The sequence below is a fragment of the Anomaloglossus baeobatrachus genome, chromosome 2, assembly GCF_048569485.1.
Source record: "Anomaloglossus baeobatrachus isolate aAnoBae1 chromosome 2, aAnoBae1.hap1, whole genome shotgun sequence".
Lineage (NCBI taxonomy): Eukaryota > Metazoa > Chordata > Amphibia > Anura > Aromobatidae > Anomaloglossus > Anomaloglossus baeobatrachus.
This window is the reverse complement of record NC_134354.1, coordinates 621,991,034-622,017,307: the sequence shown is the minus strand read 5'-3', so window position 1 is coordinate 622,017,307 and position 26,274 is coordinate 621,991,034. Positions and strand designations below refer to the sequence as shown.

Genomic DNA, 26,274 nt, shown 5'->3' with positions numbered 1-26,274 from the left:
GGTATGTGTCTATCAGTTTTGCACATCGAGAGGCTGAAATTCTTGCCCATTCTTCCTTTGTAAACAGCTGGTGCTGAGTGAGGTTGGATGGAGAGCGTTTGTGAACAGCAGGTTTTAGCTCTTTCCACAGATTTTCGATTGGATTCAGGTCTGGACTGTGACTTAGCCATTCTAACACCTGGATACATTTATTTATGAACCATTTTATTGTAGATTTAGCTTTGTTTGGGATCATTTGTCTTTTTGGAAGACAAATCTCCGTCCCAGTCTCAGGTCTTTTGCAGACTCCAACAGGTTTTCTTCAAGACTGGTCCTGTATTTGGCTCCATCCATCTTCCCATCAATTTTAACAATCTTCCCTGTTCCTGCTGAAGAAATGCAGGCCCAAACCATGATGCTGCCACCACCATGTTTGACAGTGGGGATGATGTGTTCAGGGTGATGAGCGGTGTTGCTTTTACACCAAACATATCGTTTGGCATTGTGCCCAAAAAGTTCGATTTTTGGTTTCATCTGACCAGAGCACCTTCTTCCACATGTTTGGTGTGTCTCCCAGGTGGCTTGTGGCAAACTTTAAACAACACTTTTTAGGGATATCTTTGAGAAATGGTTTTCTTTTTGCCACTCTTCCATAAAGGCCAGATTTGTGCAGTGTACGACTGTTGTCCTATGGACAGACTCTCCCACTTCAGCTGTAGATTTCAGCAGTTCATCCAGAGTGATCATGGGCCTCTTGGCTGCATCTCTGATCAGTCTTCTCCTTGTTTGACATGAAATTTTTGAGGGACAGCCAGGTCTTGGTAGATTTGCAGTGGTATGATACTCCTTCCATTTCAATATAATCGCTTGCACAGTGCTGCTTGGGATGTTTAGAGCTTTGGAAATCTTTTTGTAACCAAATCCGGCTTTGAACTTCTCCACAACAGTATCACGGACCTGCCTGTTGTGTACCTTGGTCTTCATGATGCTCTCTGTGCTTTAAACAGAACACTGAGACTGTCACAGAGCAGGTGCTTTTATACGGAGACTTGATTACACACAGGTGGCTTATATTTATCATCATCAGTCATTTAGGACAACATTGGATCATTCAGAGATCCTCAATGAACTTCTGGAGTGTCTCAGTGATATCCATAAAGAAGGGAATTTTGTTTACTTACCGTAAATTCCTTTTCTTCTAGCTCCAATTGGGAGACCCAGACAATTGGGTGTATAGCTTCTGCCTCCGGAGGCCACACAAAGTATTACACTTAAAAGTGTAAAGCCCCTCCCCTTCTGCCTATACACCCCCCGTGCATCACGGGCTCCTCAGTTTTGGTGCAAAAGCAAGAAGGAGGAAAAGTTATAAATTGGTTTAAAGTAAATTCAATCCGAAGGAATTTCGGAGAACTGAAACCATTCAACATGAACAACATGTGTACACAAAGAACAACAGCCCGAAGGGAACAGGGGCGGGTGCTGGGTCTCCCAATTGGAGCTAGAAGAAGAAGGGAATTTTGTTTACTTACCGTAAATTCCTTTTCTTCTAGCTCCAATTGGGAGACCCAGACAATTGGGTGTATAGCTACTGCCTCCGGAGGCCGCACAAAGTACTACACTCAAAAGTGTAAGGCCCCTCCCCTTCTGGCTATACACCCTCCCGTAGGAGTACGGATTCCTCAGTTTTAGTACCAAAGCAAGAAGGAGGAAAGCCAATAACAGTTTCAAAAAACAAATTCAATCCGATAACAAGATCGGAGAACTTAAGAAACAACATGAACAACATGTGCACCCGAAAAACGAAACCCTAAGAACAATAGGGCGGGTGCTGGGTCTCCCAATTGGAGCTAGAAGAAAAGGAATTTACGGTAAGTAAACAAAATTCCCTTCTTCTTTTTCGCTCCTAATTGGGAGACCCAGACAATTGGGACGTCCAAAAGCAGTCCCTGGGTGGGTAAAAAGATACCTCGTGATCGGGCTGTCAGGCAGCCCTTTCCTACAGGTGGGCCACCGCCGCCTGAAGGACCTGTCTACCTAGGCTGGCATCTGCCGAAGCGTAGGTATGCACTTGATAGTGTTTGGTAAACGTGTGCAGACTCGACCAGGTAGCCGCCTGGCACACCTGCTGAGCCGTAGCCTGATGCCGCAATGCCCAGGACGCACCCACGGCTCTGGTAGAATGGGCCTTCAGTCCAGATGGAATCGGAAGCCCAGCAGAACGGTATGTGTGAAGAATTGGTTCCTTGATCCACCGCGCCAGGGTGGATTTGGAAGCTTGCGATCCCTTATGCTGACCAGCGACTAGGACAAAGAGCGCATCAGAACGGCGCATAGGCGCCGTGCGAGAAATGTAAATCCTGAGTGCTCTCACCAGGTCCAACAGATGTAAACCTTTTTCAAATTGGTGAACTGGATGCGGACACAAAGATGGCAAAGTGATATCCTGATTGAGATGAAAGGAAGAAACCACCTTGGGAGAAAACTCTGGAATTGGACGCAGTACTACCTTGTCTTGGTGAAACACCAGGAAGGGAGATTTGCAAGATAACGCCGCTAGCTCGGACACTCTACGAAGAGACGTGACCGCCACAAGAAAAACCACTTTTTGTGAAAGCCGAGAAAGGGAAACCTCTTTCAAAGGCTCGAAAGGCGGCTTCTGGAGAGCAATGAGAACCTTGTTTAGATCCCAGGGTTCCAATGGCCGTCTGTAAGGAGGAACGATATGACAAACTCCTTGGAGAAACGTGCGTACTTTAGAAAGCCGTGCCAAGCGCTTCTGAAAGAATACGGATAGCGCGGAGACTTGACCCTTAAGAGAGCTAAGCGACAAACCTTTTTCCAACCCAGACTGCAGGAAGGAAAGAAAAATTGGCAATGCAAATGGCCAGGGAGAAACCCTCTGAGCCGAGCACCAAGCTAAGAATATCTTCCACGTCCTGTGATAGATCTTAGCTGAGGATGGTTTTCTAGCCTGTCTCATTGTGGCAACTACTTCATGAGATAAACCTGAGGCCGCTAGGATCCAGGACTCAATGGCCACACAGTCAGGTTCAGGGCCGCAGAATTCAGATGGAAAAACGGCCCTTGAGACAGCAAATCTGGACGGTCTGGTAGTGCCCATGGTTGGCCTACCGTGAGATGCCACAGATCCGGGTACCACGACCTTCTTGGCCAGTCTGGAGCGACGAGAATGGCTCGATGGCAGTCGGACCTGATTTTCCGGAGAACTCTGGGCAACAATGCTAGAGGTGGGAACACATAGGGTAGTCGGAATTGCGACCAATCCTGAACCAAGGCGTCTGCCGCCAGCGCTCGGTGATCGTGAGACCGTGCCATGAAAACTGGGACCTTGTTGTTGTGCCGTGACGCCATCAGATCGACGTCCGGCGTCCCCCAGCGGCAACAGATCTGCTGAAACACGTCCGGGTGAAGGGACCATTCCCCTGCGTCCATGCCCTGGCGACTGAGAAAGTCTGCTTCCCAGTTTTCCACGCCTGGGATGTGAACTGCGGATATGGTGGACGCTTTGCTTTCCACCCACGTCAAAATCCGCCGGACTTCTTGAAAGGCTTGGCGACTGCGTGTTCCCCCTTGGTGGTTGATGTACGCCACCGCCGTGGAATTGTCCGACTGAATCCGAATCTGCTTGCCTTCCAGCCATTGTTGGAAGGCTCGCAGAGCAAGATAGACTGCTCTGATTTCCAGAACATTGATCTGCAGGGTGGACTCTTCCTGAGTCCACGTCCCCTGAGCCCTGTGGTGGAGAAACACCGCTCCCCACCCTGATAGGCTCGCATCCGTCGTGACCACTGCCCAGGATGGGGGTAGGAACGACTTTCCCTGTGACAATGAGGTGGGGAGAAGCCACCAACGCAGAGAGTCCTTGGCAGTCTGAGAGAGGGAGACAGTCCTGTCGAGGGACGTCGACTTCCCATCCCATTGGCGTAGAATGTCCCATTGTAGAGGGCGCAGATGAAACTGCGCGAACGGGACCGCCTCCATTGCTGCTACCATCTTTCCTAGGAAATGCATGAGGCGCCTCAGTGAGTGTGACTGGCTCTGAAGGAGAGATTGCACTCCTGTCCGCAGCGAACACTGCTTGTCCAGTGGAAGCTTCACTATCGCTGAGAGAGTATGAAACTCCATGCCAAGATAAGTCAGTGATTGGGTCGGGGTTAGATGAGACTTTGGAAAGTTGATAATCCACCCGAAACTCTGGAGAGTGTCTAGTGCCACTTTCAGACTGTGTTGGCATGCCTCTTGAGAGGGTGCCTTTATAAGCAGGTCGTCTAGATATGGGATGACCGAGTGACCTTGCGAGTGCAGGACAGCTACTACTGCTGCCATGACCTTGGTGAAGACCCGGGGGGCTGTTGCCAGACCGAAAGGTAACGCTACGAACTGCAGGTGTTCGTCGTGTATGACGAAGCGTAGGAAACGCTGATGCTCTGGCGCAATCGGCACGTGGAGATACGCATCTTTGATGTCTATTGATGCTAGAAAATCTCCTTGAGACATTGAGGCTATGACGGAGCGTAGGGATTCCATCCGGAACCTCCTGACTTTTACGTGTCTGTTGAGCAACTTTAGATCCAGGACGGGTCGATACGATCCGTCCTTTTTTGGGACCACAAACAGATTGGAGTAAAAACCGTGACCTTGTTCCTGAAGAGGGACGGAGGTCACCACTCCTTCCGCCTTTAGAGCGGCCACCGCCTGCAACAGAGCATCGGCTCGGCCTGGTGGTGGAGAAGTTCTGAAGAAACGAGTTGGCGGACGAGAACTGAACTCTATCCTGTACCCGTGAGACAGAATATCCCTCACCCAACGGTCTTTGACGCGTGACAGCCAAATGTCGCCAAAGTGGGAAAGCCTCCCACCGACCGAGGGTGTGGGAATCGGAGACTGCAAGTCATGAGGACGCCGTCTTGGCAACGGTTCCTCCGGCTGTCTTTTTTGGGCGTGACTGAGACCTCCAAGAATCTGAGCGTCTCTGATCTTTTTGAGTCTTTTTTGACGAGGAAAATTGGGACCTGCCCGGTCCTCGAAAGGACCGATAACCAGACTGACCCCTCCTCTGTTGGGGTTTGTTTTGTCTGTGTTGCGGTAAGGATGAGTCCTTACCCTTGGAGTGTTTGATGATTTCATCCAAACGCTCTCCAAACAATCGGTCACGAGAAAAAGGCAAATTGGTTAAGCACTTCTTGGAATGAGAATCTGCCTTCCAATGTCTCAACCACAGGGCCCTACGCAAAACAACGGAGTTGGCTGACGCCACTGCCGTACGGCTTGTAGCGTCAAGAACAGCATTAATCGCGTACGACGCGAATGCCGCCATTTGCGAGGTCAATGGTGCTACCTGCGGGGCAAATGCACGTGTGACTGAGTCGACTTGCACAAGCCCGGCTGAGATAGCTTGGAGTGCCCATACGGCAGCAAAAGATGGCGCTAACGACGCTCCAATAGCTTCATAGATGGATTTCAGCCAGAGCTCCATCTGCCTGTCAGTGGCATCTTTAAGTGCCGCTCCATCTTCAACTGCAACCAAGGATCTAGCTGCAAGCCTGGAAATTGGAGGATCCACTTTTGGACACTGGGTCCAACCCTTGACCACCTCAGGGGGAAAAGGATAGCGTGTATCTTTAAGCCGTTTAGAAAAACGCCTTTCCGGATAAGCGTGGGGTTTCTGGATTGCGTCTCTAAAGTCAGCGTGGTCCAGAAAAGTGCTTAATGTACGCTTGGGATATCTGAAATGGATTCTCTCGTGCTGCGAAGCTGACTCCTCTACAAGAGGAGCTGGTGGAGAAATATTTAACATCTTATTGATGGATGCTATAAGATCATTAACTATGGCGTCACCATCTGGTGTATCTAGATTGAGAGCGGTCCCAGGATCAGAATCCTGATCAGTTACGTCCGCCTCATCACCCATAGATTCATCTCGCTGGGATCCTGACCATTGAGATGAATGTGAAGGCCTCTCATAGCGAGCCCGCTTAGGTTGCCTGGGACCATCGTCCGAGTCAGAGTCTTCACCCTGAAGTGTATGTGCCCGTCCCGGAGCTTGGAAGTAATTCAGCTGAGGGGGACCAGGGGGCAATGATTGCACAGTGTCCGTGGCCTGAAGTACAGGCCTAGCCCGCAATGTGTCAAGAATTTGTGACATAGTGAGAGACATTCTGTCAGCAAAAGCTGTAAACTCAGTTCCTGTCACTTGGACAGCATTCACAGGTGGTACACCCTGGGTCACGTCCAGCGGAGGTCCCGGCTGTGCAAGTGCCACAGGGGCCGAGCACTGCACACAATGGGGGTCATTGGAGCCTGCCGGTAGAAAAGTCCCACATGCGGTACAGGAAGCATATAATGTCTGTGCCTTGGCACCCTTGCGTTTTGTGGACGACATGCTGTTGGCTCTCTGCAATGTGAGAGAGTCTATAGCCAAAAGGCGACCAGCGCTATGCAGTACAAAGTATTTGCAGGAACAAAATACTAAGATTACTACTGGCACAAGAGGGGGTGAGCCCGGAGGGCTGCTTACCGCCCGCTGAATAGCGGGTAAGAGGCGCAGAATTCCTTGTCTGGGTCTCCCCGGCTCCCCTCTGCAGCTCAGCGTGTCAGCAGGAATGGCTGCCGGCGTCTGTGGAGAGGGGCGGCCCGTGGGAGTTCCCAAACAAAAGTGCGGGAAACAGTGTCCCCTCTGTGCCTATTGTGAGGGCTGGAGTATGTAAAAACGACTCCAGCCCTCAGCGCTGATGCACTGACCAGCGTCCCGCCCCTCTCCTGACTGGCAGGTCTGGGGGCGGGAACGAACGGAACCAGGCCGCAAAAGCCGGGGACTCGAGTTATCAGCGCGGCCGCCGTAAAAGCGCGGCCCGCGCTGAAGTCCCCGGCGCACCACAAGTGCCAGCCGCGCCGCAGTCCCAGCGGCCGGCGCGACCGTTCCCCAAAAGTGTGCCCGCTTCAGCGAAGCTGAAATGAGGCCATGGCACAAGCGCCGCAGCGCTGATGTCCCCGGCGCACTACAACACCCAGCATGCTGCGGTGTGAGCGCGAAATGCACGGGGACACAGAGTACCTTGAGGAAGCAGGGCCATGTCCCTGATGTACTCCGCTCCAATCCAGCATCTTCTCCAGGGGCTGTAGATGGAGCACGGTCTCAGTGCCTGGAGACCAGTAAATCCCACTTCACCCAGAGCCCTGTAAAAAGGGATGGGGAAGGAATCAGCATGTGGGCTCCAGCCTCCGTACCCGCAATGGGTACCTCAACCTTACAAACACCTCCGACATACAGTGGGGTGAGAAGGGAGCATGCTGGGGGCCCTGTATGGGCCCTCTTTTCTTCCATCCGACATAGTCAGCAGCTGCTGCTGACTAAAAACAATGGAGCTATGCGTGCGTGTGTGACCTCCTTCGCACAAAGCTAAAACTGAGGAATCCGTACTCCTACGGGAGGGTGTATAGCCAGAAGGGGAGGGGCCTTACACTTTTGAGTGTAGTACTTTGTGCGGCCTCCGGAGGCAGTAGCTATACACCCAATTGTCTGGGTCTCCCAATTAGGAGCGAAAAAGAAAAGGAATTTACGGTAAGTAAACAAAATTCCCTTCTTCTTTGTCGCTCCATTGGGAGACCCAGACAATTGGGACGTCCAAAAGCAGTCCCTGGGTGGGTAAAATAATACCTCGTAAGAGAGCCGTAAAACGGCCCCTTCCTACAGGTGGGCAACCGCCGCCTGAAGGACTCGCCTACCTAGGCTGGCATCTGCCGAAGCATAGGTATGCACCTGATAGTGTTTCGTGAAAGTGTGCAGGCTCGACCAGGTAGCTGCCTGACACACCTGCTGAGCCGTAGCCTGGTGCCGCAAAGCCCAGGACGCACCCACGGCTCTGGTAGAATGGGCCTTCAGCCCTGAGGGAACCGGAAGCCCAGAAGATCAGTAAGCTTCGAGAATTGGTTCCTTGATCCACCGAGCCAGGGTTGATTTGGAAGCCTGTGACCCTTTACGCTGGCCAGCGACAAGGACAAAGAGTGCATCCGAGCGGCGCAGGGGCGCCGTACGAGAAATGTAGAGTCTGAGTGCTCTCACCAGAACTAACAAGTGCAAATCCCTTTCACATTGGTGAACTGGATGAGGACAAAAAGAGGGTAAGGAGATATCCTGATTGAGATGAAAGGGGGATACCACCTTAGGGAGAAATTCCGGAACCGGACGCAGAACCACCTTGTCCTGGTGAAACACCAGGAAAGGGGCCTTGCATGACAGCGCTGCTAGCTCAGACACTCTCCGAAGTGATGTGACTGCTACTAGGAAGACCACTTTCTGCGAAAGGCGTGAGAGAGAAATATCCTTCATTGGCTCGAAAGGTGGTTTCTGAAGAGCCATCAGCACCCTGTTCAGATCCCAGGGTTCTAACGGCCGCTTGTAAGGAGGGACTATGTGACAAACCCCCTGCAGGAACGTGCGTACCTGTGGAAGTCTGGCTAGGCGCTTCTGAAAAAACACAGAGAGCGCTGAGACTTGTCCCTTAAGGGAGCCGAGGTACAAACCTTTTTCCAATCCGGATTGAAGGAAGGAAAGAAAAGTGGGCAAGGCAAATGGCCAGGGAGAAAAACCTTGATCAGAGCACCAAGATAAGAATATCCTCCACGTCCTGTGGTAGATCTTGGCGGACGTTGGTTTCCTAGCCTGTCTCATAGTGGCAATGACCTCTTGAGATAACCCTGAAGACGCTAGGATCCAGGACTCAATGGCCACACAGTCAGGTTGAGGGCCGCAGAATTCAGATGGAAAAACGGCCCTTGAGACAGCAAGTCTGGTCGGTCTGGTAGTGCCCACGGTTGGCCCACCGTGAGATGCCACAGATCCGGGTACCACGACCTCCTCGGCCAGTCTGGAGCGACGAGGATGGCGCGGCGGCAGTCGGACCTGATCTTGCGTAACACTCTGGGCAACAGTGCCAGAGGAGGAAACACATAAGGGAGTTGAAACTGCGACCAATCCTGAACTAAGGCGTCTGCCGCCAGAGCTCTGTGATCTTGAGACCGTGCCATGAATGTCGGTACCTTGTTGTTGTGCCGGGACGCCATTAGGTCGACGTCCGGCTTCCCCCAGCGGCAACAGATCTCCTGAAACACGTCCGGGTGAAGGGACCATTCCCCTGCGTCCATGCCCTGGCGACTGAGAAAGTCTGCTTCCCAGTTTTCTACGCCCGGAATGTGAACTGCGGATATGGTGGAGGCTGTGGCTTCCACCCATAGCAGAATCCGCCGGACTTCCTGGAAGGCTTGCCGACTGCGTGTTCCGCCTTGGTGGTTGATGTATGCCACCGCTGTGGAGTTGTCCGACTGAATTCGGATCTGCTTGCCTTCCAGCCACGGCTGGAACGCCTTTAGGGCAAGATACACTGCCCTTATCTCCAGAACATTGATCTGAAGGGAGGACTCTGGCTGAGTCCAAGTACCCTGAGCCCTGTGGTGGAGAAAGACCGCTCCCCACCCTGACAGGCTCGCGTCCGTCGTGACCACAGCCCAGGATGGGGGCAGGAAGGATTTCCCCTTCGACAGAGAAGTGGGAAGAAGCCACCACTGAAGGGAAGCCTTGGCTGCCCGAGAAAGGGAGACGTTCCTGTCGAGGGACGTCGACTTCCTGTCCCATTTGCGGAGAATGTCCCATTGAAGTGGACGCAGATGAAACTGCGCAAAAGGAACTGCCTCCATTGCTGCTACCATCTTCCCTAGGAAGTGCATGAGGCGCCTCAGGGGGTGTGACTGACCTTGAAGGAGAGATTGCATAGTGAAGCTTCCGCTGGACAAACAGCGTTCACTACAGACAGGGTCTGTAGTGAACGCTGTTTGTCCAGCGGAAGCTTCACTATCGCTGAGAGAGTATGAAACTCCATGCCAAGATACGTCAGTGATTGGGCCGGTGTCAGATTTGACTTTGGAAAATTGATGATCCACCCGAAACTCTGGAGAGTCTCCAGAGCAATGTTCAGGCTGTGTTGGCATGCCACTTGAGAGGGTGCCTTGACAAGCAGATCGTCTACGTAAGGGATCACCGAGTGTCCCTGAGAGTGCAGAACTGCTACTACTGTTGCCATGACCTTGGTGAAGACCCGTGGGGCTGTCGCCAGGCCGAAAGGCAGTGCCACGAACTGAAGGTGTTCGTCCCCTATGGCGAAACGCAGGAAGCGCTGATGCTCTGATGCAATCGGTACGTGGAGATAAGCATCTTTGATGTCGATTGATGCTAGGAAATCTCCTTGGGACATTGAGGCGATGACGGAGCGGAGCGATTCCATCCGGAACCGCCTGGTTTTTACGTGTTTGTTGAGCAGTTTTAGGTCCAGAACAGGACGGAAGGATCCGTCCTTTTTCGGCACCACGAACAAGTTGGAGTAAAAACCGTGACCCTGTTGCTGAAAAGGAACAGGGATCACCACTCCTTCTGCCTTCAGAGTGCACACCGCCTGAAGAAGAGCATCGGCTCGCTCGGGGGGCGGAGATGTTCTGAAGAATCGAGTCGGAGGACGAGAGCTGAACTCTATCCTGTAACCGTGAGACAGAATGTCTCTCACCCAACGGTCTTTTACCTGTGGCAGCCAGGCGTCGCAAAAGCGGGAAAGCCTGCCACCGACCGAGGATGCGGTGTCAGGAGGCCGAAAGTCATGAGGAGGCCGCTTTGGGAGCGGTTCCTCCGGCGGTCTTTTTAGGACGTTACTTAGACCGCCATGAATCGGAGTTCCTCTGATCCTTCTGAGGCCTTTTGGACGAGGAGAATTGAGACCTGCCCGCGGACCGAAAGGACCGAAACCTCGATTGTACCTTCCCTTGTTGAGGTCGGTTTGGTTTGGACTGGGGTAAGGATGAGTCCTTTCCCTTGGATTGTTTAATGATTTCATCCAATCGCTCACCAAACAGGCGGTCGCCAGAAAATGGCAAACCGGTTAAGAACTTTTTGGAAGCAGAGTCTGCCTTCCATTCACGTAGCCACATGGCCCTGCGGACTGCCACCGAATTGGCGGATGCTACCGCCGTACGGCTCGCAGAGTCCAGGACAGCATTAATGGCGTAGGACGCAAACGCCGACGCCTGAGAGGTTAAGGACACCACTTGCGGAGCAGACGTACGTGTGACTGCATTAATCTGCGCATGACAAGCTGAGATAGCTTGGAGTGCCCATACGGCTGCGAAAGCTGGAGCAAAAGACGCGCCGATAACTTCATAGATGGATTTCAACCAGAGCTCCATCTGTCTGTCAGTGGCATCTTTGAGTGAAGCCCCATCTTCCACTGCAACTATGGATCTAGCCGCCAGTCTGGAGACTGGAGGATCCACCTTGGGACACTGAGCCCAGCTCTTGACAACGTCAGGGGGGAAGGGATAACGTGTATCCTTAAGGCGCTTGGAAAAACGCTTATCTGGACAAGCTCGGTGTTTCTGGACTGCCTCTCTGAAGTCAGAGTGATCCAGAAACGTACTCATTGTACGCTTGGGAAACCTGAAACGGAATTTCTCCTGCTGAGCAGCTGACTCCTCAATTGGAGGAGCTGGGGGAGAAATATCCAACACCTGATTGATGGTCGCTATAAGGTCATTCACTATGGCGTCACCTTCAGGCGTATCTAGGTTGAGAGCGGCCTCAGGATCAGAATCCTGATCTGCTACCTCCGTTTCATCATCCAGAGAGTCCTCCTGCTGAGACCCTGAACAGTGTGATGAAGTCGAGGGAATTTCCCAGCGAGCCCGCTTAGGCGGCCTGGGACTGCGGTCCGTGTCAGAGACCTCACCCTGGGACCTATGGGTCACCCCAGGAGCACTTTGCTGCTCCAACTGAGGGGGGCCTGGGGTCAATGATTCAACAGTGCCCGGGGCCTGAGTCACCGGTCTGGATTGTAAGGCTTCTAGTATCTTAGCAGACCATTTATCCATACTCTCAGACAGTTTGTCAGCAAATACTGCAAACTCCGTCCCTGTCACCTGGACAGTGGTAGCAGGTGGTTCCACCTGGGCCACCAGTAGCAGAGGCTCCGGCTGAGTAAGTGCCACAGGGGCCGAGCATTGCACACAATGAGGGTCGGTGGAACCTGCCGGTAGTATAGCCGCACATGAGGTACAGGTTGCAAAGTAAGCCTGTGCTTTGGCACCCTTGCTTTTTGCGGACAACATGCTGTTGTCTCCTCTGAGTACAATCCAGGAGGGTATATAGCCAAAAATCAACAGTGCGACCGTACAGTGTAAATGTATAGCATATAAGCATATATATATATATGTACACTTCGGCACTCAGTGGGGCCAGCACCTCAGGTGCTGCTTACCGACCGCTCAAAGCGGTTGTGTGATCACCAGATTCCCTGCCTGGGCCTCCCAGAGCCGTGTTGTCTCTCCTCTCCAGCGTCAGAAGTGCTGACAGGAATGGCTGTCGGCGTTCTGTGGGGAGGAGGGGGCCGTGGGCGTGCCCTAGAAAGTGCGGGAATCTGGTGCTGAGTGAGGGGGGAGGAGGATACAAGGAGGATACAAAGTATGCTCCAGCCCTCAGCGCTGACGTCCTGTGCAGCGTCCCGCCCTTCCCCTGACTGGCAGGCCTGGGGGCGGGAATATGCGATACTAGGCCGCAAAAGCCGGGGACTAACGTTATAAGCGCGGCCGGCAAATAAGCGCGGTCGGCGCGGCAGTGCTGCAGTGTGTATGGCACAAGCGCTCCATGCGCGGTCCCCCAAGGGGACACAGAGTACCTCACAGTAGCAGGGCCTTGTCCCTGACGATACCCGGCTCCTGTCCAGCAGATTCCCCAGGGGCTGCGGAGGGAGCACGGTCCCCGTGCCTGGAGACCGATTAGGATCCCACTTCACCCAGAGCCCTTAAGGGATGGGGAAGGAAAAACAGCATGTGGCTCCTGCCTATGTACCCGCAATGGGTACCTCAACCTTAACAACACCGCCGACCAGAGTGGGGTGAGAAGGGAGCATGCTGGGGGCCCTGTTATGGGCCCTCTTTTCTTCCATCTGACATAGTCAGCAGCTGCTGCTGACTAAGATGTGGAGCTATGCGTGGATGTCAGCCTCCTTCGCACAAAGCATAAAAACTGAGGAGCCCGTGATGCACGGGGGGTGTATAGGCAGAAGGGGAGGGGCTTTACACTTTTAAGTGTAATACTTTGTGTGGCCTCCGGAGGCAGAAGCTATACACCCAATTGTCTGGGTCTCCCAATGGAGCGACAAAGAAAAGTGTTGTTTAAAGTTTGCCACAAGCAACCTGGGAGACACCCCAAACATGTGGAAGAAGGTGCTCTGGTCAGATGAAACCAAAAATCGAACTTTTTGGGCACAATGCCAAACGATATGTTTGGCGTAAAAGCAACACAGCTCATCACCCTGAACACACCATCCCCACTCTCAAACATTGTGGTGGCAGCATCATGGTTTGGGCCTGCTTTTCTTCAGCAGGAACAGGGAAGATTGTTAAAATTGATTGGAAGATGGATGGAGCCAAATACAGAACCATTCTCGAAGAAAACCTGTTGGAGTCTGCAAAAGACCTGAGACTGGGACGGAGATTTGTCTTCCAAAAAGACAAATGATCCCAAACATAAAGCAAAATCTACAATAAAATGGTTCACAAATAAAAGTATCCAGGTGTTAGAATGGCCAAGTCAAAGTCCAGACCTGAATCCTATCGAGAATCTGTGGAAAGAGCTGAAAACTGCTGTTCACAAACGCTCTCCATCCAACCTCACTCAGCTCCAGCTGTTTGCAAAGGAAGAATGGGCAAGAATTTCAGCCTCTCGATGTGCAAAACTGATAGAGACATACCCCAAGAGACTTGCAGCTGTAATCACAGAAAAAGGTGGCGCTACAAAGTTAACTAAGCCATAAATATTGTTCAACGTCACAAGTGTGTCCCACTTGTTGATTCGTCACCATAAAATTTAAAATTTTTATCTTTATGTTTGAAGCCTGAAATGTGGGAAAAAGTTGAAAAATTCAAAGAGGCCGAATACTTTCACAAGGCACTGTACACACACACACACACACACACACACACACACACACACACACACACCTCTCTCTTTCTGCCTCTCAGCAGATCATCTAAGGATCCCTCAGTCTGCAGTGTCCTGGAATTTGCTAAGTATCATTAATGCATTTCCCCTGCATTGCTGTATTAACCCTTTATCTCCATAGGGACAAGACTATTGTGTAGGACAGTCGTGTATGTGACGTTAATGGAAATTCATAGAATATTGTGGGTTTTGTATTATATATTGTGTTTTTTGTTGCGGTATTGAGTAACAATATACATATACGGTAGACTTTTGAGTGTTTAATAAATATTGTTTATTAGGCTATGTGCGCACTAGAAAATGGATTTTTCTTAAGAAAAATCTGCACCATGTGGCAGAATACCGCAACGCGGTAATAACGCACCCGATGTATTGCCGCGGGTTGGTACATGTGTTTTAATGCATTCAATGCAATAAAGCACATTGGAAGGAAAAAAAAAAAAAAGTAATTTCCTTCTGAGATAGATAGTAGATAGAGGACAGATCAATCAACAAATGACACGCTGCAGTTCTCCCGAGCGGTAGTGTGTTCACATTACCGGCCGTGGGAAATGACCTGTAATTACCTCTGCAGGCTCGTTGCAAGGCTGCATTCAGTACAGCGTCAGTCAGTCGCGGCTGGATGCAAGCGTCGTGGGACCTCGGTGGATTACGCCGGAGCTGTGTGTTGGGGGGTTAATAAACGGGTGAAAGAGGGGGCTTTTTTGTGTTACATTTAAAATAAAGGATTTTTCCGTGTGTGTTTATTCACTTTACTTACGGGTTAATCATGGAAGCTGTCTCATAGACGGTGCCATGATTAAGCCTGGACTTAGTGGCGGCGATGCGCTGCCATTAACTCGTTATTACCCCGAATTGCCACTGCATCACGGCAATCGGGAAGAGCCGGTGGCACTCCGGGACTGCCGCATAATGGATGCGACAGTCCCGGAGCAGCGACGGGCTGATAATCTTGGCTGCGGGAGGGGGGGGGGGCGTTCAGGGTCATTAACCCTTGCCCTCTCCAGCCTGAGAATACCGGGCCGCCGCTGTGTGTTTACCTCGGCTGGACGGTAAAAATACGGCAGAGCACACGCTTTTTTTTGTAATATGTATGTTTGATTTCTATGTGTATTCTATATGTCTATGTCTGTGTCTGTGTGTGATCTGTGTGTATTCTAGGTCTGTGATCTGTGTGTTTACTCTCTGCTCCGCTTCCTCTTCCTGTCATAATATCACTTACCTGCAAAACGCAGGCAGTGATGAACATTACCGCAGGTAAACCGTGGCTATACCGAGGGTATACCGAACATCATTTGCTACATGCGGTATACCCGCGGTATTTCGAGATTACATTACAGTGAATGGAGTGAAATACCTGCGGAAAAGAAGTGACATACACATTATCTCAAGAAATTTTCTCAAGAAATTCTGCAGAAAGAATGTTCTTGAGAAAGAAAAAAAAAATTCAGTGTGCGCACAGCTCTTTTTTTCCCATAAGTTTTGCTGGGAAATGTCTGCAGAAAGGTTACAAACATTTCTCAAGAAATTTCTGCAGCAAAACCGCGGGTAAAACCACAGTGTGCGCACAAGGCCATACACGGTTTCGTCTCAGTTAGTCGCCGGGTATATATTATGTATAGCAAAGGAATAGCTAGCGTTAAGCGATTATATGTTACATCTTATATTAATTATTGTTAGTCAAATCTGATAATGCTAATTAATATCATGTGTTGGCCCATATCACATTATTAACAAGCCAGCTTACTGACGATAATGATTAATATCGGCGCTTGCCCTGTAACATCTATGTTCCCTAAAGTAACCGAAAAACAACTTTAAACACCATGCCACAAACTGACAGTGCCATATTGTTAAAGATAGGGCCTGAACATTTTAGTAAATGTTATTTTCCATTCATGCATGCCACCAATAAGCAGATCCTGGATAAAGCTTTTGTGACCCCAGAGATTATCTGTAATCAGTGGGGGAATCCAAAGCGCTATTGCTTTATCCAGTAGCAAGCATCACAGCAGGTGAAATGTAGCATTACACATCTGGTGACAGATCCGGATCAGGTATTAATTCAGTGATTACCTTTTCATTCTGGTCGATCTTCTCATTAAATCCTTCTGGCTCCTCCCACTGAGATTCTTGGAAAAAATAAAAACAAATACATGGTGTACTAATTCCAAACCTCATATCCCAAATAAAACAATCAAATAAAGTTAAATATCGTGTCTATGACTAATGAATGGGCAAAGTTTCTCCATCATGTATGGACCCACCATCCAATATAGCAGTAACCAAGTAACCATAACCCTAAACAACCAACTGGTGCATCAGAGTGTTGTAATGATTTTTATCTATTCACATAGATGAAATAGATACAAAAAAGGGAATTTTGTTTACTTACCGTAAATTCCTTTTCTTCTAGCTCCTATTGGGAGACCCAGACAATTGGGTGTATAGCTTCTGCCTCTGGAGGCCACACAAAGTATTACACTTTTAAAAAAGTGTAACCCCTCCCCTCTGCCTATACACCCTCCCGTGGATCACGGGCTCTTCAGTTTTGGTGCAAAAGCAGGAAGGAGAAAACTTATAAAATTGGTCTAGGGTAAATTCAATCCGAAGGATGTTCGGAGAACTGAAGACCATGAACCAAATGAACAAATCAACATCAACAACATGTGTACACAAAAGTACAACCAGCCCGAAGGGCACAGGGGTGGGTGCTGGGTCTCCCAATAGGAGCTAGAAGAAAAGGAATTTACGGTAAGTAAACAAAATTCCCTTTTTCTTTGTTGCTCCATTGGGAGACCCAGACAATTGGGACGTCCAAGAGCAGTCCCTGGGTGGGTAAAAAACAATACCTCAATAGAAAGAGCTGAAAACGGCCCCCTCTTACAGGTGGGCAACCGCCGCCTGGAAGATTCGCCTACCTAGACTGGCGTCTGCCGAAGCATAGGTATGCACTTGATAGTGCTTCGTGAAAGTGTGCAGACTAGACCACGTAGCTGCCTGACACACCTGCTGAGCCATCGCCCGATGCCGCAATGCCCAGGACGCACCTACGGCTCTGGTAGAATGGGCTTTCAACCCTGAAGGGAGCGGAAGCCCAGAAGTACGGTAGGCCTCGAGAATCGGTTCCTTGATCCACCGAGCCAAGGTTGACTTGGAGGCCTGAGAGCCCTTGCGCTGGCCAGCGACAAGGACAAAGAGCGCGTCTGAACGGCGCAGGGGCGCTGTGCGAGACACGTAGAGCCGGAGTGCTCTCACTAGATCCAAAGAGTGCAAATCCTTTTCACACTGGTGAATTGGATTAGGGCAAAAGGAAGGCAAGGAGATATCCTGATTTAGATGAAAAGGGGATACCACCTTAGGGAGAAATTCCGGGACAGGACGCAGAACCACCTTATCCTGGTGAAAAACCAGGAAGGGAGCTTTGCATGACAGCGCTGCAAGCTCAGACACTCTCCGAAGTGATGTGACTGCCACCAGGAAGGCCACCTTCTGGGAAAGACGGGAGAGAGACATCCCGCAGCGGCTCAAAAGGCGGCTTTTGAAGAGCCGTCAGGACCCTGTTAAGATCCCAAGGTTCCAACGGACGTTTGTAAGGTGGAACCATGTGGCAAACCCCCTGCAGGAACGTGCGGACCTGCGGAAGCCTGGCTAGACGCTTTTGAAAAAACACGGAGAGCGCCGAAACTTGGCCCTTGAGAGAGCCGAGGAACAAACCCTTGTCCATTCCAGATTGTAGAAATGAAAAGGAATGTGGGTAAGGCAAACGGCCATGGAGGAAAACCGTTATCAGAGAACCAGGAAAAGAAGATTTGCCAAGACCTGTAATAGATCTTGGCGGACGTTGGCTTCCTGGCTTGTCTCATGGTGGCAATGACATCCTGAGATAACCCTGAAGACGCTAGGAGCCAGGACTCAATGGCCACACAGTCAGGTTGAGGGCCACAGAATTCAGATGGAAAAGAAGGGAATTTTGTTTACTTACCGTAAATTCCTTTTCTTCTAGCTCCTATTGGGAGACCCAGACAATTGGGTGTATAGCTTCTGCCTCCGGAGGCCACACAAAGTATTACACTTTAAAAAGTGTAACCCCTCCCCTCTGCTATACACCCTCCCGTGCATCACGGGCTCCTCAGTTTTGGTGCCAAAGCAGGAAGGAGGAAACTTATAAATTGGTCTAAGGTAAATTCAATCCGAAGGATGTTCGGAGAACTGAAACCATGAACCAAAAGAACAATTCAACATGAACAACATGTGTACACAAAGAACAACAGCCCGAAGGGAACAGGGGCGGGTGCTGGGTCTCCCAATAGGAGCTAGAAGAAAAGGAATTTACGGTAAACAAAATTCCCTTCTTCTTTGTCGCTCCATTGGGAGACCCAGACAATTGGGATGTCCAAAAGCAATCCCTGGGTGGGTAAAAGAATACCTCGATAAAAAGAGCCGAAAACGGCCCCCTCTTATAGGTGGGCAACTGCCGCCTGAAGGAGTCGCCTACCTAGGCTGGCATCTGCCGAAGCAGAGGCATGTACCTGATAGTTTTTCGTGAAAGTGTGCAGACTCGACCAGGTAGCCGCCTGACACACCTGCTGAGCCGTAGCCTGGTGTCGCAATGCCCAGGAAGCATCTACGGCTCTGGTAGAATGGGCTTACAGCCCTGCAGGAATTGGAAGCCCACAAGAACGGTAGGCTTCAAGAATCGGTTCCTTGATCCACGGAGCCAAGGTTGACTTGAAAACCTGAAATCCCTTACTCTGGCCCGCGACGAGGACAAAGAGCGCATCCGACCGGCGCCGGGGCGCCGTGCGAGAAATGTAGAGCCGGAGTGCTCTCACCAGATCTAATAAATGAAAATCCTTTTCACATTGGTGAACTGGATGAGGGCCCAAGGGTAAGAAGATATCCTGCTTGAGATGAAACGGGGATACCTTAGGGAGAAAGTCCGGGACCGGACGCAGAACCCCTTATCCTGGTGAAACACCAGGAAGGGGGCTCTGCATGATAGCGCTGCTAGCTCAGACACTCTCCTGAGTGATGTGACTGCCACTAGGAAGGCCACCTTCTGCGAAGGGCGAGAGAGAGACCTCCCGCATCGGCTCGAAAGATGGCTTCCGAAGAGTCGTCAGCACCCTGTTAAGATCCCAGGGTGCGAACGGACGCTCGTAATATGGGACTATGTGGTCAACCCCCCTGCAGGAACGTGCGGACCTGCGGAAGCCTGGCTAGACGCTTTTGAAAAAACACGGAAGCGCCGATACTTGTCCCTTGAGAGAGCCGAGACAAGCCCTTGTCCATTCCGGATTGAAGTGAAAGAAAGAAGGAAAAGTGGAAAAAGGCAAACGGCCAGGGAGTAAAACCCTGATCAGAGCACCAGGATAAGAAGATCCTCCAAGTCCTGGGCTAAATCTCGGCGGACGTTGTTTCCTTGGCTGTCTCATGGTGGCGATGACATCTTGAGATAACCCTGATGACGCTAGGGGCCAGGGCTCAATGGCCACACCATCAGGATGAGGGCCGCAGTATTCAGATGGAAAAAAAAGGCCCTTGAGACAGCAAGTCTGGTCGGTCTGGGAGTGCCTACGGTTGACCCACCGTGAGGTGCCACAGATCCGGGTACCACGATCTCCTCGGCGGCAGTCTGACCTGATCTTGTGTAACCCTCTGGGCAGTAGAGCCAGAGGAGGAAATACATAAGTCGAAACTGCGACCAGTCCTGAACTAACGTGTCTGCCGCCCGAGCTCTGTGATCCTTGGACCGAGCCATGAATGCCGGGACTTTGTTGTTGTGCCGAGACGCCATTAGATCGACGTCCGGTGTTCCCCAGCGGCAACAGATCTCTAGAAACACGTCCGGGTGAAGAGACCATTCCCCTGCTTCCATGCCCTGGCGACTGAGAAATCTGCTTCTCAGTTTTCTACGCCCGGGATGTGAACTGCGGAGGTGGCGGAGGCTGTGACTTCCGCCCACAGCAGAGTCCGCCGAACTTCTCGGAAGGCTTGACGACTGCGTGTGCCGCCCTGGTGGTTGATGTACGCAACCGCCGTGGCGTTGTCCGACTGACTTCGGATCTGCCTGCCTTCCAGCCACCGCTGGAACGCCTTTAGGGCTAGAGACACTGCCCTTATCTCCAGAACATTGATCTGAAGGGAAGACTCTGTCGGAGTCCAGGTTCCCTGAGTCCTGTGGCGGAGGAAGACCGCTCCCCACCCTGACAGACTCGCGTCCGTCGTGACCACAGCCCCGGCTGGGGCCGGAAAGATTTGCAAGGGAAATAGAGGCGTTCTTGTTTAGGGACGTCGATCTGTCCCATTTGCGGTGTCCGATAGAAGCGGACGCAGACGAATCTGTGCAAGGGAACTGCCTCCATTGCTGCCACCATCTTCCTTAGGAAGTGTGTGAGGCGCCTTAAGGGGTGTGACTGGGTCCGAAGGAGAGAGTGCACCCCTGTCTGTAGTGAGCGTTGTTTATGCAGCGGGAGCTTCACTATTGCTGAGAGAGTATGAAACTCCATCACGAGGCATGAGAGTGTAGGGCCGGCACCACTGATGCCATGACTTTGGTGAAGACTCGACCTGATGGCGAAACGCAGGAAGCGTTGATGCTCTGGTGCAATCGGCACATGGAGATAAGCATCCCTGATGTCGATTGATGCTAGGAAGTCTCCTTGGGCCATCGAGGCGATGACAAAGCGGAGAGATTCCATCCGGAACCGTCAGGTTCTCTGTCTGTTGAGCAGTGTGAAGTCCAGAACGGGGCGGAGTGATCCGTCCTATCTTGGTACCACGAACAAGCTGGAGTAAAAACCGCGACTACGTTCTTGAAGGGGAACGGGGATCGCAACTCCTCCTGCCGTCGGAGTGTTCACCGCCTGAAAACGTGCATCGGCTCGCTCGGGGGGCGGAGATGCTCTGAAGAAACGAGTCGGAGGACGAGAACTGAGCTCTATCCTGTAACCGTAAGACAGAATATCTCATCCATCGGTCTTGGACATGTGGGGACCGCTCCCCTGACCTGGACCGCCATGCAGAAGAGGTTCTCTGGCTCTTCTGTGACCTGTTGGACGATGAGGATTGGGACCTAGCTGAGGGTGCTGAGGTCTCTTTGGTTTGGGCTGGGTAAGCACGAGTCCTTTCCCTTGGACTGCTCAATCGTTTCATCCAATTGTTCGCCAAACAATCGGTCGCCAGAATAAAACAAACCGGACAAGAGCTTCTTGGAAGCAGAATCTGCCTTCCATTCGCGTAGCCACATGGCCCTGCGGACTGCCACCGGAGTGGCGGATGCTACCGCTGTACGGCTAGCCGAGTCCAGGACAGCATGCACGGCGGAGGATGAAAATACCGACGCCTGAGACGTCAAAGACGCTAATTGCGGAGCAGAGTATGACCGCATTAATCTCAGACTGAGCAGCTGAGATAGCCTGGAGTGCCCACACTGCTGCAAAGGCTGGGGCAACGGACGCGCCTATGGCTTCATAGATGGATCTCATTAGGAGCTCTGCCTGTCCGTGGCATTCTTGAGCGTTGAACCGTCAGCCACTGCTACTACTGATCTAGCCGCCAGTCAAGACACTGGAGGGGCACCTTGGGACACTGAGCCCAACCCTTAACAACGTCAGAGGGGAAGGGACAACGTGTGTTAAAAAGGCGTTTAGTAAAAACGCTTGTCCGGGAAAGCCCTGTGCTTCTGGACAGCATCTCTGAAGCCTTGAGAGCCACGTCCGGACAGAGTCCTGGGTTGCGACCTCCGCCTCGTCCTCTATAGAGTCCTCAAGCTGAGACCCTTGATGAAGTCGGGGAAGATTCTAAGCAAGGCCGCTTAGCCGGTCTGGGACTGCGGTTCGTGCCGGAGTCCACCACGTAATAACTAGAGGCCACCCCAGGAGCACGCTTCGTCGCAGACCGAGAGAGGCCTGGGGGCGATCCCGCAGTGCCCGGGGCCTGTGTAAGGGGCCGGTCTGGACTGCAAGCTCCTAGTATCTTAGCAGACCATTTGTCCATAGCCTGCGTCATGGATAGTGAAAATGACTCAGAGAGTTTCTCAGCAAAAGCTGCAACTCTGTCCCTGCCGCCTGGACAGGGGACGCCGGCGGAGCTCAACCAGTGCCCCCGGCTCCGGCTGAGCGAGTGCCACATGGCCCGAGCAATGCTCACAGTGATCACTGGAGGGATACATATGTACAGTCGAACTGTGAAAATGCATACAAACATTATATATCTATATATACAGTTCAGCACTCTAGGGGGCCCAGCACCGAGAAGAAGCCCCCTGGCGTACCGACCGCTCAAGCAGTGTGTGCTGCTTAAAAACATGGCTGTCGGCGTTTACAGTGGAGGGGGGAGCCGTGGGCGTAACCCCAAAAGTGCGGGAATCTGGTGCCCCGAGTGAAACGTGAGGGGGGCGGAGGACAGCCGAGTGTGCTCCAGCCCTCACTGTCGGCCTCAGACTGACCGTCCCGCCCTTCCCCCTGACTGGCAGGGCCGGGGGCGGGAGTTTAAGGCGCTAGGCCGCAAAAGCCGGGGGCTAGAGTTAAAAATCGCGGCCGGCAAGCAGGCACGGTCGGCGCGGTAGTCCCGTACCAACCCCGCAGTCGCTGCCAAATCTGAGCCAAGGTGCTCCATGCACCGTCCCCAAGGGGACACTGAGTACCTGTGCGGGGATCTGTGCCGTAGAGTGCTTAGTGAGGGGGGGCGGAGGACAGCCAAGTGTGCTCCAGCTCTCACTGTCGGCGTTAGACCGACCGTCCCGCTCTTCCCCCTGACTGGCAGGGCCGGGGGCGGGAGTGTAAGGCACTAGGCCGCAAAAGCCGGGGACTAAAGTTAAAACCGCGGCCGGCAAGCAGGCGCGGTCGGCGCGGTAGTCCCGGCGTCATACCAATCACCGCAGTCGCTGCAGCATCTGAGGTCAAGGTGCTCTATGCACCGTCCCCAAGGGGACACAGAGTACCTGTATATGCAGGGCCCTGTCCCTGAGATACTCCGTCTCCTGTCCGGCAGAATCCCACAGGGGCTGCGGAGGGAGGCCGGTCCCAGTGTCTGGATGACCGGATAGGATCCCACTTCCCCAGAGCCCCTAAGGGATGGGGAAGGAAAACGGCATGTGGCTCCGGCCTGTGTACCCGCAGTGGGTACCTCAACCTTAACAACACCGCCGACTTAGTGGAGTGAGAAGGGAGCATGCCGGGGGCCCTGTTAGGGCCCTCTTTTCTTCCATCCGATATAATCAGCAGCTGCTGCTGACTAAAATGTGGAGCATTGTGTGAGTGTCAGCCTCCTTCAACACAAAGCATAAAAACTGATGAGCCCGTGATGCACGGGAGGGTGTATAGCAGAGGGGAGGGGTTACACTTTTTAAAGTGTAATACTTTGTGTGGCCTCCGGAGGCAGAAGCTATACACCCAATTGTCTGGGTCTCCCAATGGAGCGACAAAGAAATGGGCCTTGTGTGTGTCGTGACGCCATGAGGTCGACGTCCGGCGTTCCCCAGCGGCGACAGATCACTCGAAACACGTCTGGGTGAAGAGACCATTCCCCCGCGTCCATGCCCTGACGACTGAGAAAATCTCCTTCCCAGTTTTCTACGCCCGTGATGTGAACTGCGGAGATGGTGGAGCCTGTGTCTTCCACCCACTGCAGAATTCGGCGGACTTCCTGGAAGGCTTGACGACTGCGAGTGCCGCCTTGGTGGTTGATGTACGCGACGGCAGTGGCGTTGTCCGACTGTATTCGGATCTGCCTGCCCTCCAGCCACCGATGGAAAGCCAATAGGGCTAGATATACTGCCCTTATCTCCAGGATATTGATCTGAAGGGACGATTCTATTGGATTCCAGGTCCCTTGAGCCCTGTGGTGGAGAAAAACCGCTCCCCAACCTGACAGGCTCGCGTCCGTGGTGACCACGGCCCAGGTTGGAGGTAGGAAGGATTTTCCCCGAGACAGATGTGGGTAGGAGCCACCACTGAAGTGATGTTTTGGTTGCAAGGGAAAGAGAGATGTTCTTGTCGAGGGAAGCCAAACTTGTCCCATTTGCGAAGAATGTCCCATTGGAGTGGCCGTAGATGGAATTGCGCGAACGGCACTGCTTCCATAGCTGCAACCATCTTCCCCAGGAGGTGCATGAGGCGCCTTAAGGGGTGTGACTGACTCCGAAGAAGTGATTGCACCCCCACTTACAGAGAAAGCTGTTTGTCCCGCGGTAGCTTGACTAACGCTGGCTGGGTATGAAACTCCATCCCGAGGTAAGTCAGTGATTGGGTCGGCGTCAACTTGGATTTCGGGAAATTGATGATCCACCCGAACTGCTGGAGAGTCTCCAGAGTGACGGAAAGACTTCGTTGACACGCCACCCGAGAAGGAGCCCTGACTAGGAGATCGTCCAAGTAGGGGATCACCAAGTGGCCCTGAGAGTGCAGGACCGCCACGACGGATGCCATGACTTTGGTGAAAACCCGTAGGGCTGTCGCCAGGCCAAAGGGCAATGCGACGAACTGGAGGTGTTCGTCCCCGATGGCGAAACGCAGGAAACGTTGATGTTCGGGTGCGATCGGCACATGGAGATAAGCATCCTTGATGTCGATCGATGCTAGGAAGTCTCCTTGTGACATCGAGGCGATGACCGAGCGGAGCGATTCCATCCGAAATCGTCTGGTTCTCACATGTCTGTTGAGCAGCTTGAGGTCCAGAACGGGACGGAATGACCCGTCCTTTTTTGGCACCACGAACAAGTTGGAGTAAAAACCGCGACCACGTTCCTGAAGGGGAACGGGAATCACAACTCCATCTATCTTTAGAGCGTCCACTGCCTGAAAAAGTGTGTCGGTCTGCGCGGGGGGTGGGGAGGTTCTGAAGAAACGAGCCGTAGGTCGAGAGCTGAACTCTATACTGTAACCATGAGACAGAATGTCTCTCACCCATCGGTCTTGAACGTGTGGCCACCAGGCGTCGCCAAAGCGAGAGAGCCTGCCACCGACCGAGGATGTGGCTAGATGAGGCCGAGAGTCATGAGGAGGCCGTCTTGGAGGCAGTGCCTCCTGCGGCCTTTTGGGGGCGTGACTTGGACCGCCACGCATAGGAGTTCCTCTGGCCTTTCTCCGGCCGGTTGGTCGAAGAGGATTGGGACTTGGCGGAGGGACGAAAGGACCGAAACCTCGATTGGATTTTTCTCTGCTGAGGTCTCTTAGGTTTGGACTGGGGTAAGGAGGAGTCCTTTCCCGAGGATTCCTTAATAATCTCATCCAACCGTTCGCCAAACAAACGGTCGCCAGAAAAAGGCAAACCAGTTAAGAACCTTTTGGAAGCAGAGTCTGCTTTCCATTCACGCAGCCACATGGCCCTGCGGACTGCCACGGAGTTAGCGGATGCTACAGCCGTACGGCTAGCGGAGTCCAGGACGGCGTTCATGGCGTAGGACGAAAATGCTGATGCCTGAGAGGTCAAGGAAGAAACATGTGGAGCAGAATTCCGCGTGACAGCATTAATCTCAGACATGCCGAGATTGCTTGGAGAGCCCACACGGCCGCAAAGGCCGGGGCGAAAGACGCGCCCGTGGCCTCATAAATAGACTTCACCAAGAGCTCTGTCAGTGGCATCCTTCAGGGATGAGCCATCGGCAACAGACACAACGGACCAAGCCGCCAATCTAGAGACTGGAGGATCCACCTTGGGAGAATGTGCCCAGCCCTTAACGACTTCAGGTGGAAAGGGATAACGCGTGTCAGTGAGCCGTTTAGCAAAGCGCTTGTCCGGAACCGCTCTGGGCTTCTGGACAGCGTCCCTGAAGTTAGAGTGAGCAAAAAACGTATTGCGCGTACGTTTGGGGAAACGGAATTGGTGATTCTCCTGCTGAGAAGCCGACTCCTCTGCAGGAGGCGGCGGTGGTGGTGTGAGATCCAACACCTGGTTGATGGACGAGATAAGATCATTTACTAAGGCGTCCCCCCTCAGGGGTATCAAGGTTAAGGGCGAAGTCAGGGTCAGAGCCCTGAGCTCCCACGTCCGCCTCGTCGTCCTGAGAGTCCTCAAGCTGGGATCCAGAGCAGCGTGAGGAGGCCGGGGAAGAGTCCCAGCGAGGCCGCTTAGCCAGTCTGGGGCTGCGGTCCGGGCAAGAGTCCTCCGCCTGGGGCCTAGGGGCTATCCTGGGAGCGCGCTGCGGCGCGGACCGAGAAGGGCCTGGAGGAGACAGACTAACAGGGGCCGGGGCCTGTGAAGGGCCCGGTCTGGATTGCAAAGCTTCAAGG

The 26,274-nt window shown here is 52.4% G+C and overlaps 1 protein-coding gene across 2 annotated transcripts in view; it reads right to left on the bottom strand.

Annotated features, from left to right (window-relative positions):
• WBP4 (WW domain binding protein 4) overlaps positions 1 to 26,274 on the bottom strand; it is a 129,371-nt gene that overhangs the window by 33,319 nt on the left and 69,778 nt on the right. For both annotated transcript variants that reach the window (XM_075336851.1, XM_075336852.1), the window contains one exon: positions 16,115 to 16,170. In XM_075336851.1, the coding sequence (XP_075192966.1) occupies positions 16,115 to 16,170 (56 nt within the window). The remainder of the gene's footprint in view (positions 1 to 16,114; positions 16,171 to 26,274) is intronic.